General features: G+C 36.1%; 1 protein-coding gene across 6 annotated transcripts in view; it reads left to right on the top strand.

Moving 5' to 3' along the window:
• Nucleotides 1-16194, top strand: part of kaznb (kazrin, periplakin interacting protein b) — a 211314-nt gene extending 195120 nt beyond the window's left edge. For 4 of the 6 annotated variants that reach the window (XM_051122503.1, XM_051122504.1, XM_051122505.1 and 1 more), the window contains 11 exons: nt 504-674; nt 1607-1787; nt 1871-2004; nt 4774-4900; nt 11051-11250; nt 11905-12023; nt 12112-12343; nt 12445-12546; nt 14043-14209; nt 15429-15537; nt 15639-16194. In XM_051122503.1, coding sequence (XP_050978460.1) covers nt 504-674; nt 1607-1787; nt 1871-2004; nt 4774-4900; nt 11051-11250; nt 11905-12023; nt 12112-12343; nt 12445-12546; nt 14043-14209; nt 15429-15537; nt 15639-15797 — 1701 coding nt within the window. In that variant the 3' untranslated portion in view covers nt 15798-16194. Of the gene's footprint in view, nt 1-503; nt 675-1606; nt 1788-1870; nt 2033-4773; nt 4954-11050; nt 11251-11904; nt 12024-12111; nt 12344-12444; nt 12547-14042; nt 14210-15428; nt 15538-15638 lie in introns of those variants that run through there. The other 2 variants (XR_007828697.1, XM_051122507.1) reach the window with 2 other exon arrangements.
• The last annotated feature ends 1424 nt before the right edge of the window (nt 16195-17618 follow it).

The raw sequence follows: 17618 nt of genomic DNA on the forward strand, positions 1-17618 counted from the left end.
TAAATAATGTATTTTCTATAGCAGTTAACTTTAAAGGGATAGTTCACCCAAAAATGAAAATACTGTCATCAATTACTCACCCTGTCATTCCAAACCAGAAATACCTTCATCTTCAGAGCACAAAGCGCTGTAAAACGATTACTTATATACTTATATATATATATAATAATTACATGCAGTACACACACATATTTTAGGCAAACTCAAAATTTTATTTTGTATGCGATTAATCGTTTGACAGCCCTACTTAATTTGTGTTCCGAAGATGAACAAAGATCTTACGGGTTTGGAACGACATGAGAATGAGTAATTGACAGAATTTTCATTTTTGAGTGAACTATCCCTTTAAGCAATAAGCAATAAATTCACTTTAATAGCATACATTTGTTTGTATGTGCAAGATATAGGTAAACATCATGATCCACATACAAACCGATCGACAGTTTATTGTCACATATTACACATATATAATGTGCCAACGCTGACCGTGTGGTGTCCTGCAGGAGAGTGAGGACGCGGTAAAGGCTCTGGCTAAAGAGAAGGACATGCTGGAGAGAGAAAAATGGGACCTGCGCCGGCAGACCAAAGAGGCCACAGAACAAGCCAGCACCCTACGCTCCCAGATCGACATGAAGGAGAACAGAATCAAAGAGCTGGAGGCAGAGCTCACTATGGTGAGATAGCATCTCTCTTTATCTCTCTCTGTCTCTCACAGATGTACACTTTCACTTCCCACAATGCCTTAAACACTTACACCTCTTATCTAGTCTTAACTCATTCTCTGTTGACGGTTTGCATCTCTTATCATAGGAAGCTCTCAAATTACATCTCAGTGGTTTAGACTGCAGATATAGCAGACTCAAAATTCATGAGTTAAGATCCATAGATGGATCATGGAACCCCAACTGCATTATGCAGTTTTACATTTAGCTAGATTGGCAGGATAATGTGTAAACAGGCGTATGGACTCGTGCAGTCACACAAAAATCCCCATGAAGAGGCACATGGCTGTCAACAGTGCAGTAATAGCATCATTACTCACTTCTTCTGCCTAATCTGTTGTGCCTGTGTGCCCCACCAATACACACACACATACATGCGCTATCTCAAGCGTACTAATGATTTCACTCCCACTGAGATTTTGAAATCGGCTGTCTTTCACCCCAAGCGATCTGAGGAGTTGGATGTTTTATAAGCTTAAACATCAAGATACTGAGAGATGGTGTAACTGTAGTGTAAATGTAAACTATATATATATATATATATAACACTAATATTGTGAAATATTATTAATTTTAAGTAACTGTTTTCTATTTGAATATATTTTAAAATTTAATTCTGTGATGGCAAAGTGATGACAGTTTTCAGCATTACTCCTATATTTTTTCAGGATTTTTTGACAAATTTAAAATAAAAATATTTTTAAAATTATACGTTTTACTCTCATATCATAATTTGTAATTAAAAACTCTTCTATTACATCTAAAAAACAGCATTTTATGGAAAGCATTTCAACTTGTAGCCTAAGAATCTTAGAGCCAACTGTATAAAGGTTCTTGTGATTATACCTGAAATATGGTGCATTTGTGTTGTTTTTGTACCCCAGGCAAAGCAGTCTCTAGCCACCCTCACTAAAGACGTGCCAAAGCGTCACTCGCTGGCGATGCCGTCGGAGCCGGTGGTGAACGGCAGTCAGGAGTGGGTGATGCAAGCAGACCTTCCCCTTACTGCGGCAATCAGACAGAGTCAACAGACCCTGTACCATTCACACCCTGCGGACAGGCAAGGTACAGGCCTATGCAACAGCATGCTCACATACACCAAATGTCTTCTTTTTGCCCGCTCACACACACATCTTCTGCCACCGCAGCTGCTTTGAGGATCAGCCCCTGTCACTCCCGCCAGCCCTCCATCATCTCCGACGCCTCGGCTGCCGACGGTGACCGCTCATCCACCCCGAGCGACATCAACTCGCCCCGCCACAGGACTCACTCCCTCTGCAATGTAAGAGCTGCCTGGCACCCCCGACCAAGTAATCAGCCTTCCCAACTTGTTTTTATCTCCACCTTCACTCTTCTCAAATATTTAGTCCCTGCGCTGCTCATTAGCATGGCTTCAGGGGCCCGTTTTGACTTGATGGTAGTTAATGCAGATAAATCAAAAGATGCAATTTGTACCTGTGAGAATTAGCTGTGCTTCACAAGACTGAACCGAATACATTTTATACATTTGGCTTCAAGAAGCCAATGTTAATTAACTATTATTTATATACTATTATAGTATATATATATATTTCCAATTAGCTTTCATATATATTTTAGGTGTTCATTTTAAATGATTCATTTTGATATGTGCTTTTTGTAATTTTTATTCTTTTTTTATATGTACAGTGGAAGTCAAAAGTTTACATACACCTTGTAGAATCTGCAAAATGTTAATTATTTTACCAAAATAAGAGGGATCATACAAAATGCATGTTATTTTAATTTAGTAGATATTTCACATAAAATGTATTTACATATAGTCCACATGAGAATATAATAGTTGAATTTATAAAAATTACCCTGTTCAAAAGTTTACATACACTTGACTCTTAATATTGTGTTGTCACCTGAATGCATTTTTTGTGATAGCTGTTCATGGGTTCCTTGTTTGTCCTGAACAGTTAAGCTCCTTCAGGTCCTACAAATTCTTTGTTTTTTTCGTGTATTTAAACTCTTTCCAACAATGACTGTATGATTTTGAGATCCATTTTTTCACACTGAGGACAACTGAGGGACTCATATGCAACAATTACAGAAGGTTTAAACACTCACTGATACTCCAGAAGGAAACATTAACATTCAGAAGGATGCATTAAAAGCTGGGGGTTGAAAACTTTTACCAGGGTAAATTAAACTTGTTTTGTCTTCTGGGAAACATGTAAGTATCTTCTGTAGCTTCTGAAGGGCAGTACTAAATATTGCATCATATTTCCTTCTGAAGCATAAGTGAGCGTTGGAACTGTAATAGTTCTGTAATAGTTGCGTATGAGTCCCTCAGTTGTCCTTAGTGTAAAAAAGATGGAACTCAAAATCATACAGTCATTGCTGGAAAGGGTTCAAATATACAAAAATGCTGAAAACCAAAGAATCTGTGGGACCTGAAGAACTTTTCTGAAGAACAGCAGTGGGAAGTTTAACTGTTCAGGACAAACAAGGGACTCATGAACAACTATCACTAAACAAACAAAAACAAAACACACATCTGTGGATCATTCAGGTAACAACACAGTATTAAGAATCAAGTGTATGTAAACTTTTGAATATGTCCTTTTTTAATTCAAATATTATATTCTCTTTTGAACTATATGTAAACATTTTTTATGGGAAATATCTTATTCAGGTCAGTACTTACATAAAAATAACATGCATTTTGTGTGATCCCTCTTATTTTGGTAAAATAATTAACATTTTACAGATTCTGCAAGCTGTATGTAAACTTCTGACCAACTGTATGTTATCTATTTAGCTTTAATTTCATTTTATTTCTTTTTTAATTTTAGTACTTCAGCTTAAAATAATTTCAGTTAGCAGCCAGGTCATTTACATTTTACATTTTTAATTCAATATTTATATTTTATTATATATTTTATTTTTCGGCTTTATTTCTTTAATAGTTTTAATAGCTTTAATTTTAGATTTTTTAAATTGTTTTTATACCAGAATGTTTTAATACTAAATCTTACATCATGAGGCACAAGCAGTTTTACTGTACTGTACTGTACAGTCATGGCTGAAAGCCAGGTTTTTAAGATTACAACTTAAACTCACAGTGGATTGGTCAGTTGTATTGACCAGTGTTGCCAAATCTGCAGTTTTCCCATGGAATTGGGTTACTTTAACACTTTTGCCGCAGTTTGTTTTGAGTAGCAACTGGGCAGGTTTTGTTGTGAAAACCTGGCAACCCTGGTAATGACTAATCATCATCAAGGACCCACTATTCATTTTATAATGGTAAATATGGGATCTTCATATGTATTATTAGAGAAATAAAACATCTTAAACCGCCTATGCTGGTTTGGAGGTCTTAACTGGTCTTCCAGACTGGCCTGATAACTGGTTTTAGAGTGGTTTGAGGTACTCCTCAGCTGCTCAGGATGGAAGACCGGCTTAAACCAACCAGGACCAGTAAACGAACTGGTGGCATTTTGCCCCTGGGCAGCTATAGAAAGACGTTTCAATAACATATTTGAAAGGGACAGTTCACACAAAATGAAAATTCGGTCATTAATCACTTACAGTCATGTTGTTTCAAAACCGTAAGACCTTTGTCAATCCTCAGAACACAAATTAGGATATTTTCGATAAAAACCGACCCTGCATAGACATAGTAACACAAATGAAATGTTGAAACGGCCCAGAAAGGTAGTAAGGACATCATTAAAAGAGTCCATCAGTGGTTAAATCATAATGTTATGAAGCTGCGAGAATACTTTTTGTGTACAAAAATAATGACTTCAGTGTCAGTCTTGCACAGCTTGAGCTAACCCAAAATATGATTGGAACAACTGTAGTATGTAGCCACAACGCAGCATGAGAGAATGTAAATGAACCCAGTTTGGAGTGTGTGGACCCCTGAAGCGGTGCTAATGAGAGAGGGCAGCTATTCCTGAAATTCCTGATGAAACCACATGACTGACCTGCCCCCATATGTCCACCATTACTTTTCTATTCTCTCTTCTCCTTCCTCTCTCGCTGTCTCTGTTTCTGCCTTTTCTTGTTCTTGCTTCAGTCCATGGAGGACCTCGAGGACCAGAAGCGTAAGAAGAAGAAGGAGAAGATGAGTCTCGGCTCACTTTCTCGAGTGTTTGCCCGGGGAAAATCTCAACGCAAGTCCTTGGATCCGGGCCTGTTTGATGGTACTTCCACCCCTGATTACTATATAGAGGAGGATGCTGACTGGTGATAGTGCTATTGTGTGAGCGATTAGATGTGTGTGTGGAAACGTACGCCTGGACTTGTTTGAGTTAACGTGTGTGTGTATGCGCGCGAGCGTGCGTAAGCGTTTGTGTGTGCCTTCAAATGTATTCCCCATGAAAATACAGGAAAGAGGAAGAACTGCTGCCTCCTTGAAATGTACATAACGACACTTAAAAACATCTATGTAAATGAAATATATATTTATATATGTATGCATATGTACATATGTTTACATTCATATAAATATATACATGGGATCATTTGCGTGTGAATATGTTTATGCTGTTATTATGCTTTATTTGTGGTAATATATGTCTCTTTTTTATAAACTGGAAACTTGAATTACTGCTGAGCATTTGTAAATAGGAACTCTTGTGCACCTTGTGTTTGCTGATGTCTTCATGTGGAATGCTTCTTTTTCATGACTGCTTCAACCATGAACCCAGAACTCCAGGCTGTCTTCATACACCATAGCATGAGGTCCATCTGAAAAATTTAAAGGTGCACTCAGGCATTTTTCCCCTCAAAAAACAATTTGAATAACAAGATGAAAGAAAAGTGAGCCTAAAAGCTGTTTCTTAAGACATTTCGACATGACATCTGTTAACTTTGTGTGATGCTGCATCCTCACAACTAGAGGACAGCCAATGCAACGTTAACAAAAAATTACTGAGTGCACTTTTAATGTTACAGTCTACTCAGTTACATCCAGATAGGATGGTTTTCTAAATGTTTGCCTTAGCTGTTCACCTCAGTAATCTAATCACTGAGGAACATCTGCATAAAGGTGAGGTCACATTAGCTAAATTTTGGCGAAAAGAGGTCCATCATCAATAGTGTAGCGATGTTCGAAGCACAGCTCACATGTACAGTGCCATGCAAAAGTTTGAGAACCTATTGCAGAATCTGTGAAAATGTGAATAATTTAAACTAAATAAGAAAGATCATACAAAAAGCGTGCTATTTTTTATTTAATACTGTCCTGAATAAGATAATTTTACATAAAAGATGTTTACATGTAGTCCACAAGACAAAAAAAATAGCTGAAATTATTAAAATAAACCCCCTACAAAAGTTTGTAAACCCTTGGTTTGATGGTTGTTCATAAGTCCCTTGTTTGTTCTGAAAAGTTAAACTGAGCACTGTTCTTCAGAAAAATCCTCCAGCTCCTGTAGATTCTTCAGTTTTCCAGCATCTTTTGCATATTTGAATCCTTTCCAGCTGTGACTGTATGATTTTGAGATCCGTCTTTTCACACTGAGGACATTTGAAGGACTCAAACACAACTATTAAAAAAAGTTTAAACATTCACTGATGCTCCAGAAGGAAACACGATGCATTAAGAGCCGGGGAGTGAAAACTTTTTGAATTTGAAGATTAAGGTAAATTGTACTTAATTTGTCTTCCGGTAAACATGCAAGTATCTTCTGTTGCTTCTGAAGGGCAGTACTAAATGGAAAAAATATATATTCTGATGAAATAAGAAATTTGGACATCATCCTGTTCAAAAGTTTTCACTCAGGACAGTACTAAATAAAAAATAACATGCATTTTGTATGATCTCTCTTATTTGGTTAAAATTATCCACATTTTCACAGATTCTGCAAGGGGTTTCCAAACTTTCGCATGGCACATTAAGTCACTTTTAGGCCAAGTCGCTTCCTACTGAAATGACTGGATCTCTCCCGCAAAATTGCGTCAAGCTATGGTAAATGTGACTGCACCTTAACAGGTGAATTTTGTGTGTTTACCTCAGAGTTACACTCAGACAGCTGCCAAACCAGGATAATGATCATTTAAAAGCGAATATTTTATTATGTATTATGTCTTCTTGCAAGGCTGCACCAAGGATCTTTTTAATCTTGACAAATGTGAAATGAAAACCTCCCAAAATCCATACTTTATTGTCCGGAAAGACTGCATAAATCGTATTTTAGGCAGTTTAAGTCCATTATGATGATAGATTGCAAAAGGATGGAGTAATTCACTTAGATCTGGACTGAAGTTACAGTATGTCTCAGACAGTCCTTGTTTAAATTATTTTTGCGTGGTCCAATATGACTGCCCGTTTTTACTAAAAGACATGTAGCATTATTTATTAGACTGTTTCCATTTTAAAAACCACACATTTTATAACCTGTGGGGAATTATACTAGATTTTGAAGTAATATTGGGGAAGTTTCCACAAATTATTTACACACAAATCTGGACTATACTTAAAGAGACAGTTCAACCAAAAATGAAAATTCAGTCATTAATTACTCACCCTTTTTTCGTTCCAAAGTCGACTTCGAAAAACACAAATTAAGGTATTTTTGACCTTAAGGCTTTCTGACCCTGCATAAACAGCAATGCAACTACCACATTCAAGGGCCAGAAAGGTAGTAAGGACATTGTTACAATAGTCCATGTATATTAAGTTTATTATGAAGCTGTGAAAATACTTTTTGTGTGCAAAGAAAACAAAAATCTTCTATGTGCGTTCACGAGAGTACCAAGACTGGATGTTTGTCGAAGACCGTTGGACTAATTTAATGATGTTCATACTACCTTTCTGGGCCTTGAACGTTTCAGTTGCGTTGTTGTCTATGCAGGGTCAGTAAACTCTTGGATTTCATCAAAAATATCTTAATTTGTGTTCTTAAGATGAACGAAGGTCTTACTGGTTTGGAACGGAATAAAGGTGAGTAACTGATGACAGAATTTCCATTTTTGGGTGAACTATCCCGTTAAACCAGGTGCTGACCTTACATCAGTAAAGTGCCAAAGGGTTATAGTTCAGCTTGCAGTACACAAGAAAATATATAGGAATATTTTCTTCTTTCTGCTTTCTCAAGTGTGCAAATATAATGTCTGTAAGAACTCATAACACACCCTGCTTCCATAACATTGTTTCCCATTAATGTTAAACCCAATGATGTCATGACTCTCGTCTCTGCTGACATATCACATATTTCTTTCCGTATCAAGCTTTCCTTTGCATCTCGGTGGCACTGATTTTTATTTTTTGTTTTCCCTTTTTTATTTTAATCTTTTAAATTAAGTGGAACTTCATTCCTCATGTCATTCTAATGAGTTTATGTTGTAAGCTTTGTAAAGTAGATTATGTCAGATATAAGATTAAATCTATTAAAGAACTTTATTTAAAGACTAGAAAAGAGGTCATTTCAATGAAACCGGACTATATTTGAATTTGATGAGGAGGTTTTAACATTCTGGAGATTTAAAGAGAAAAAAAAGAAACAATTAAAATAAAACTTATTTTAAAATAAAAACACATAACCCAACATCCATGTGCCTTTCTTCTTGACCCTGTGTGTGTGTTTGCGTGCGAGTTGTCATGTAATGGTTTCCTCTTAACCCTCTTGTTCAGGGGTTGCCGTGGTTTGGGGTGACCCCGCTCTACTCTTCATTTGTAATTACCCACCATCTGTGTTAACACGTGTCCTAACATTGTCTTACCTCAGTGGATGAGAATGCCCCAAACTCACTACATTCATAACTCATACGAATATGTCAACTGGAACTGGAGTCTATCATGTACACCGTTACCCAAAACATGAGCACGGTCATGTGCACCTCTACCCAAAACATCATCTCATGACCAATTTTGATTTCATTTAGTTTAAGGGTCTGCTACACATTTGTTGAGAATTATATATTTAGGTATCATAGAAAGTCATTATGTAGGCTTTCTTGATGAGAGTTTTCTATTTACAGCCTCGTGAAGGATGCCGGAGAGCTTTGCAACAGTAAATTCAGAGCGATTGGGTTTTTCCTTCTCATTACTTGAAATGGAAACAGATTGCGATCTCCATTAAAATCCATTTTTCCATAAGCCAGCGGATGTTCTCGGATGTCTCGAACAAGGTCAAGGCTCTGTCTTTGCTTAGACGAGTGCCTATTTCCTCTAAAGGTTCGAAATAGGTGTCCTCTGCCCTGATGCCCATCAGATAATGAGTTTTATAGAGGTAATTTTTTCAGCTAATTAAAATCTGATGAAGCCTTAAGAGAAGGATGATTCTGTCTGAACCCTCAGGGCAACTTCAATCTTGTTTTATACCTTACAGGACACACTTTCAGCAGTAGGAGAGCTATATTAGACACCAAATAATCTAAATAATTATACTACACATCTAATTCATACAAACTCAGCCGATAGTCCAGCACCTTAAGGATGACATCACTGCAGCAGCGTTAGCTCAGAGTTTATATGGCGCCACCTGCTGGTAAAAACATTAAACTACAGGTGTGGATTGACGTTTTTCACATCTGATGATTTTGGTAAGATGGTTGAATGAAGTGTATTATAAAGAACTTCCATAATAAATTAATTTTCTGTATGATTTTAAGCTTTAAAAGTTTCCTGCATGTAGAATTTACTTTTAAAGAATTATCACTCAGAAATTGCTAGTAAATTTTACAAATAACAAAGAAATTAAATTTTGAAGTAGTACTTTAAAAAAAAAAAAAAAAAAAAAAAAAAAAACATACTCCCATAATTTTGTGTTGTAGTAAACAATGCTGTAAAAGTCTAGTTAGTAGATTAGCTTAATAAACAAGTAAATTACAGTTGAGGTCAAAAGTTTACATACACCTTGCAGAATCTGTAAAATGTCAATTATTTTACCATAATAAGAGGGATCGTACAAAAAGCATGTTAGTACTGACCTGAATAAGATATTGCACATAAAATATGTTTACACATAGTCCACAAATGACAGTTTTCAAAAGTTTACACACACTTGATTCTTAATACTGTTTTGTCACATGAATGATCCACAGCTGTTTTTTTTTTTTTTTTTTAATTTTGTTTTTGTTTAGTGATAGTTGTTCATGAGTCCCTTGTTTGTCCTGAACAGTTAAACTGCCTACTGTTCTTTTCAGCATTTCTGTGTATTTGAAAACTTTCAAACAATGACTGTATGATTTTGAGATCCATCTTTTTACACTGAGGACAACTAAAGGACTCATATGCAACTATTACAGAAGGTTCAAACGCTCACTGATGCTTCAGAAGGAGAAACCATGCATTAAGAACCAGAGGGTGAAAACCTTTGAATTTGAAGATAAGGGTAAATGTAACTTATTTTGTCTTCTGGGAAACACATAAGTATCTCCTATAGCTTCTGAAGGGCAGTACTACATGAAAAAAATGTTATTTAGGCAAAATAAGAAAAATGTACACATCTTCATTCTGTTTAAAAGTTTACACCCATGGCTCTTAATGCATCGATTTTCCTTCTGGAGCATCAGTGAGTGTTTGAACCTTCTGTAATAGTTGCATATGAGTCCCTCATTTGTCCTCAGTGTGAAAAGATGGATCTCAAAATCATACAGTCATTGTGGGAAAGGGTCCAAATACACAAAAATGCTGAAAAACCAAAGAAATTGTGGGACCTGAAGGATTTTTCTGAAGAACAGCAGGCAGTTTAACCATTCAGAACAAACAAGGGACTCATGAACAACTATTACTAAACAAAAAAAAACTTCAGGTAACAACACAGTATTAAGAATCAAGCATATGTATGCTTTGAACAGGGTCATTTTTATAAATTCATCTATTATTTTCTCTTGTGGACTATATGTAAACATCTTTTATGTAAAATATCTTATTCAATCAGTACTAAATAAAAAATAACATGCATTTTGATATCTCTTATTTTGATAAAATTTCTGCAAGGTGTATGTAAACTTTTGACTTTAACTGTAAATGTTAGCTTCACACAGTGAGGAAAAAGCAGATCAAGTGGTTTTGTTGTGAAAGTCTGAGGTGGTAAATGTGGAAGTGGTTTTGCTTAAGAGGGTGTCTGGGTTATATATAAGGATAGATAAGGTCTGTCCATGTTGACCGCAGACCTTATCGCATCCACTGGTTATTGCTAGACAGCAATGAGTCATTTAAGAAGCATTTTAAAAGCAGAAAATACTGAAATGAAACAGGAGGATATGGAGGTGGGTGCTTTTCCTGACAGCAATAAAAAGCTTTCATGTGCAGAATGGATAAGGCATTTTTGTTTTGCTTTCAACCCCTCTGAACCCCTTAAACTTGCCCCCCCTCCTATTCCTGCCCCTCCTGACCAATCCAGACTCAGACAGCCTAGCCAGCCAGAACCATCCAAGCCTATCAGATGGCGAGGAGCAGCTGGAGCGGCTGCAGCAGGCGGAGCTTACGCGCAGCAAGCCCATGTCTCTGTGGAAGGCGGTCACTGTGCAGGCCTGGCTGGAGGTTGTCATGGCAATGCCCATGTACATGCGCGCCTGCTCAGAGAATGTCAAGAGTGGGAAGGTAAATGCTTATTTCCTTCCAACCATTTCTACCATGCATTTTATTTTAGCCCTTTTTAAGATAAAGTATTACAGGGAAAACCATTTTTCATGCACTGGTCAATAATGCGTCTTTTTTCAGAATAGTAATACGTATTTAGGTGTCTGTTTTATTAAACTTTATCTATTCGTGTCTGTAGACTTAAATTACACTTGTTTCTATAAATCTATAAAAATAGATATCCAAAATCCTCTCGGTAAAAAGTGTTCTTCATCCAGTGTTCAGATTTATATTCTGGAAATGTATGCAAATCAGTGCTAATTTAATTACATAATGCCTCATTTGCATACTCAAACAACATTTCAGGACACGTGTAATACAAAACAGTTGTCTTAATGTACTGTGATGAATCAAAAATGCATACAAACATAACCAATAAGCCATTTATGATCTTCACATTGATTAACTGACATTCTAGGATAACAGTTTTAGTTCTTTGGCCGCTGATTAGTGCTTTATCTTAACGTCCAACAAATATTAACAGCCTTTATGCTTACAATGAGGCCTGATGTTAATCTAGTTAATGATTACTCAGTAACACCGGAATACCTTGTGACATGTACTTGTCTCTAGAGCTAATGTGGTGATGTCACAGCAAGCTGCTTCTTGTTGCAGGTGTTGCTGGGGTTGACCGATGAGGACCTGGAGCTGGGTTTGGGCATCAACAGCCCCATGCACCGCAGGAAGCTCCGTCTAGCTATCGAGGACTACCGAGAAGCAGAGAATGGACGAGGGTGAGCGGCCATAAACCTGTATGCAAACACACAGGTGGTACACATTAGAGTGCATTAGCATTGGTTTTGTCATATTTGTGTCCCTCAGACTTTCCAAAGCTGCTGATATGGATCATCACTGGGTGTCCAAGACCTGGCTGAGTGATGTCGGGCTTCCCCAGTACTCACAGGTCTTCCACAACCAGTTGGTGGACGGCAGAGTACTGAACTCCATCACGCGGAGAGACCTGGAGACCGTCTTTAACATCACCAACAAGTTTCATGTTACCAGCATTCTGTCAGCCATTCAGCTTCTGCAAATGCTCAACTTTGACAAAGAGGCAAGAATATGCTGAATGAATACACTGTTGCATTCATTTTGAAAATATAACATGTGAAGGTTTTGTTGGTGATACTGTAAAATAGCATATTGTCTCTGCAGACTATACAGGCACGTCGTGCTCAGTGTGAAAATCGAGATTTGGATCCAGTGGTCTGGACCAGCCACCGTGTCATTAAATGGATCAGAGACATTGATCTGAAGGTAATACAAAGTTCATAGAGTTTGAGGTTGGGAGAATTTTTTTTTTGTTTTTTTTGTTTTTTTTGTATGTTTTTGAAAGAAGTCTCTAATGTTAACTATGACAGCGTTTCTTTTATCAAAAATAATAAAATGTGTAATATTATAATTTTTAAATAACTGTTCTATTATTATATATTTTTTGTTTTTATGGCAAAGCTTTTGATCACTTTATTGCATCATTGCTGAATTAAAGTTTTTTTTTTTTTTTATTTAAATAAAAAAGAAAACTTCACAACCCCAAACTTTTGAACATCAGTGTATGAGGAACATTCAGTGTTTCCAACAAGTATTTGGATACTTAAAACATACTTGACGTATCCACTTTATTTTTGCCATAAGAGCAAGTGCAGCCAGTTGTAAATTTTATGGGTCTGGCTTCGGGTCTCATCTGCGTCCAGCTATTTTTAGCTGTACAAAACAGCTTGTTTTGCTGCTTGATATTGCAAATTGGTGCCTTACCATATTACTTTAAAGTATTATCCTAATTATGAACACACTGGTTTGTAGTGCAAACAGTTTTACCATTTACAGCATGCAGTGTTGGGGAAAGTTACTTTTAAAAGTAATGCGTTACAATATTTACTCCCTAAAAAGTACTTAAAACTAATTACGTTACTTTGTTACTTTTTATGGAAAGTAATGCGTTACTTTACTTTTGCATTACTTTTTAAACCTGGGCAGGGCTTGCCTGCTTGTTTTTAATATAAAAAGTTTTTTTTTGTGGCAGATGTAAAAGCCTTTTCACACCAAAAGCCTCAGGCTTTGAGAAAAGTAAATTCACGTCTGTACAGTAGAAAGCAGAAGAAAAAATGTCAACTCTTCAGCAATAAAAAAAGGGAAAAGAAATGTTAGATTATACTGAGTAATTTTTGCTTATTATGGTTGAATTGGATCATCAAAGGTCGGCAGCAAAGACATCGGTTAATAAAATGGGATTAATGCATTAAGGATATTTGTATTATTTAACATATTTAATTATTGCAGGATTGCGTCATATTCTGAGTTGAATTTCACTGTTTTTATTCATTTTAAGGAATACTTTTCATTCATTTTTGTGAGTGAGATTAACTAATGCATGTTCACATTTATTCTAGAGCTAGCACCTTTCTCCCGATTTCTCTCAACATGGGGACAGAAGAGCTTTTAATTAATAAATGGGTGGGAAAGTAACTGGCGTTACCTTTTTAAAAAAGTAACTCAGATATTTTCTTGTCAGTTAAAAAGTAATGCGTTACTTTACTAGTTACTTGGAAAAAGTAATAATATTACGTATCTCACGTTACTTGTACTGCCTTACCACCAACACTGACTGCATGTTGTTACTCTTTATTTTATGTTCGGCTTTATTTTATGTGCAGCTACCGAACCGGAAGTCTCGCACATAGGCATAAGGTGGATGAATGTCATACATATATTTCGTTAAATGTCCAACCTGTTGAATGTTGTCTTTTATCCAGGAGTATGCTGACAGCCTTCAGAACAGCGGCATCCATGGTGCAGTGATGGTTCTAGATCCGACCTTCAGTGCAGACACCATGGCCAAGGCTCTAGATATCCCCAGCAATAAACACATGATCCATCGTCATCTATATGAAGAAATGAAAGTGCTTCTCAACCCGGCAAGGTGTGTGGAGCTTCATTATAGTCATGAGTATTTTATAGTCCAGCAGTTGAATGGTCAATCGCAACATCCAATGGCAACGGTCGCTGTCGTTCACAGCAAAACCGTATATCAGTCCGCTCTTCCGAAAAAGACGCTATTTTTACGTCTCCCGTGCTTGTACATAGTCCAGCAGTATATGGGAAGATATATTGTAAATTATAGTTATTAGAGAACTAGTCGTCATTTTTTACACTGACTTTTAAAATTGCTTTGCCGTTATACCACTCATTTCAAAGAGCAAATTAGCGGTTGCTGTCGTCCGCACCATCAGTGCATATCAGTCCGCTCGTTCAAAAAAGGCCGGCGCTACTTTCTAATCTCTCGTGTTTACGTTTTGTCAGATATATACATTTTATTAATATAAATTAAAAAAAAAAAAAAGCCTTAAAACTCTCTACGCCACTTTCAGTACACTACCAGTCAAGTTTTTGAGCAGTAAGATTTTAATGTTTTTTAAAGAATTCTCTTCCGCTCACCAAGCCTGCATTTATTTGATCCAAAATACAGCAAAAGCAGTAATATTGTGAAATATTTTTTATTTTTACTATTTAATATAACTGTTTTTATATATATTTTAAAATGTAATGTATTCCTGTGATCAAAGCTAAATTTTCAGCATCATTACTCCAGTCCTCAGTGTCATGTGATCCTTCAGAAATCATTGTAATATGCTGATTTGCTGTTCAAGAAACATTTTTTATCATTATTTTATTATTATTATTAATATTATTATAATATCAATATTTGAAATAGTTGTGTAAATCTTTTTCAGGATTCTTTGATGAATAGAAAGATCAGCATTTATCTAAAAATAAACAGCTTTGGTAATATATATGATAGAACTAGAGGTTAGAATAGAACTTTCTATTCATCAAAGAAACCTGAAAAAATTCTACTAAGCTGTTTTCAACATGATAATAATAATAATAATAAATGTGTATTATTATTTATGTATTATTATTATTATTATTATTATTATTAGCAACAACTCAGAATATTAGAATGATTTCTGAAAGATCGTGACTGGAGTAATGATGCAAAAAATTCAGAAAATGTTTAAAATTTTACTGTTTTTGCTGTACTTTGGATCAAATAAATGCAGGCTTTGTGAGCAGAAGAGACTTCTTCAAAACATGTATTGATTTTACAAGTGTGACTATGCAGTATTTCTCTCTTACAGGACTAACCAGGCTCAGGACTACAGGAAAGACGGGACTCCTACACATTCTCCCAGCTCAAACTGCCGCAAAACTGAGGAAGGATTTTCTCCCAGGCAAAAAGTTGGCAAGGTATAGGCTGACCTGTTGTTGACACAAAACATTCTGACAAAATCAAGTCAAACTTTGTCTGTACGCCTACAAGGATAAATAACCGTTCTGTCATTCCTCAGAGCCCTTTGAGATTCAATCCACTGGTTGCTGTTGGGAGAGACTTGACTTTTCAAGGCGGCTGTGGATCACCTCCCAGAGAAGAACGAATCAAGATCCTGCAGAGGACCAAGGGCAGTCCCATGCATGGTTACTCGAGCATAGAGATCACTAATGTCTGAAGACCACGCTCTGTGTCTGCCTCAGATGAACTAGGAAGGATGAACCTCCCCTAACCTCTAAATGGACCAAATGAGCTCAATTATTTGTAAAAGAGATTTGGGAATTGACCATTTGCACTTTAGAGAATTTTGTATTGGCAACAAATCACAACTAAGCACTTGATTTAAAATTTTATAGACATGCTGCATTAAAAAGCAAATATTTTGTTACTAACATAATACATAGACGAACTTGTAAATTCCAGTCTGAACTGTAAGTATGCAGCTGAAATCAATACCACATGTTCAGATGTCTATATCCTCCATCAAGGCCATTGCAACACTGTGCTTGTTTAAAGTTACAGGAAATGCTGGAACGAAGAATAGCGTTGTTAATATATTGTGATAACACTTTGAATGCCTCAGTGAAGTCTTTTCTTTGTTTTACTACATCTGTTGACATCTGCTAAGATGTTTGTGTTTTCAGAGTCTCATTTGCATATACAATTAAAAGCAACCGCCACTTTACTAGCGATGTAGTGTGGGTAATAGATTAGTCTCATAAGGATCACTCCAGTTTAACTGAAATTAGTTTTCCCACATAATAAAAAATTTCAGGGGAATGAAAGGAAAAAAAAAAAACTTTTTATTTCCTGTTTGTGATTTTTAACATCTCAGACTTACCATGCATGCAGTTCAATTTGTTTAATGGAAAATATATGTATATATATGCATTGTATAGTGACTATCATGCACAGTAAGGAAATGAAAGCATGATCTGATTGGAAAGGAGTCAGAGAATCATTTTCTGTCATAAGCAGGGTTCTCAGAAGAATGTACGGAAAGGTAAAATGCAGTATACAATCTACAAGCCAATGCAGCACATGCAGTGCACATTCTACAGCTGTGTTTTCCCACATGGAGCCATAGCACAACAAGAGTAAAATAAGTTTTGCAGCTCAGCGTGCAACAGCACTGGCCTTTTACGCAAACAGCCTCTGTTATTGGGTCTACACAGGTTAGATAACATAAATCGATTAATGACTGTGTCATAAATTCAGCCAATCATTATTTTCAGATCTTGTTCAAGATCTGGTTAGGAATGGCAACTATGAATCACAGATTTCGTGCTGGGTTTGACTCAGATTGTCTATTGATAGACAGTGTGACGTCTGTTGCACAGCATACCAGCCTTCGGAGATGCACAGCTCAAGAATTTAATAGTTACAGTGCATTTTTAAGGTGGATTTTGCAATCACTAATCATTTTGGTATCACTGTATCATGTGGCATTAGTGAAACTGTACTTTTGAGAAACATTTGTATATAAATATATACCATGTGTCATTGACACAATAATCTGTATAAAAAAAATAAAACTACATATATGTATTTGAGTGTTGCAGCGTGCTTGTTTATCAGGTTGGTTTTATATATTATACACTACTGTTGTTGCATTACATGCATTAAATTGATCAAGCATGACAATGAAACATTTAAAATTAAAAAAAAAATTCTGAAGGATCCTGAAAAAGTAATGTTTTCTCAAAAATATTAAGAAGCACAACATTGAAACAACTTTTCAACATTGATAAAGTCATGTGTGACACTAAAGACTAGTGTAATGGCTTCTGAAAATTCTGCTTTGCCATCACAGAAATAAATGGCACAACAGAAAGCAGTTATTTTAAATTGTAAGAATACTGCATTTCACAATATTACTGTTTATATTTACTTTTTAAACAGTAAATTGATCCTTGGTGAGCATAAGGGACGTTTTCAAAAACATTAAAATGAATGATGTTATATATATTTACACAGCAGAAACGTCTTTATTCAGTGA

This window comes from Labeo rohita, chromosome 11, assembly GCF_022985175.1.
Source record: "Labeo rohita strain BAU-BD-2019 chromosome 11, IGBB_LRoh.1.0, whole genome shotgun sequence".
NCBI lineage: Eukaryota > Metazoa > Chordata > Actinopteri > Cypriniformes > Cyprinidae > Labeo > Labeo rohita.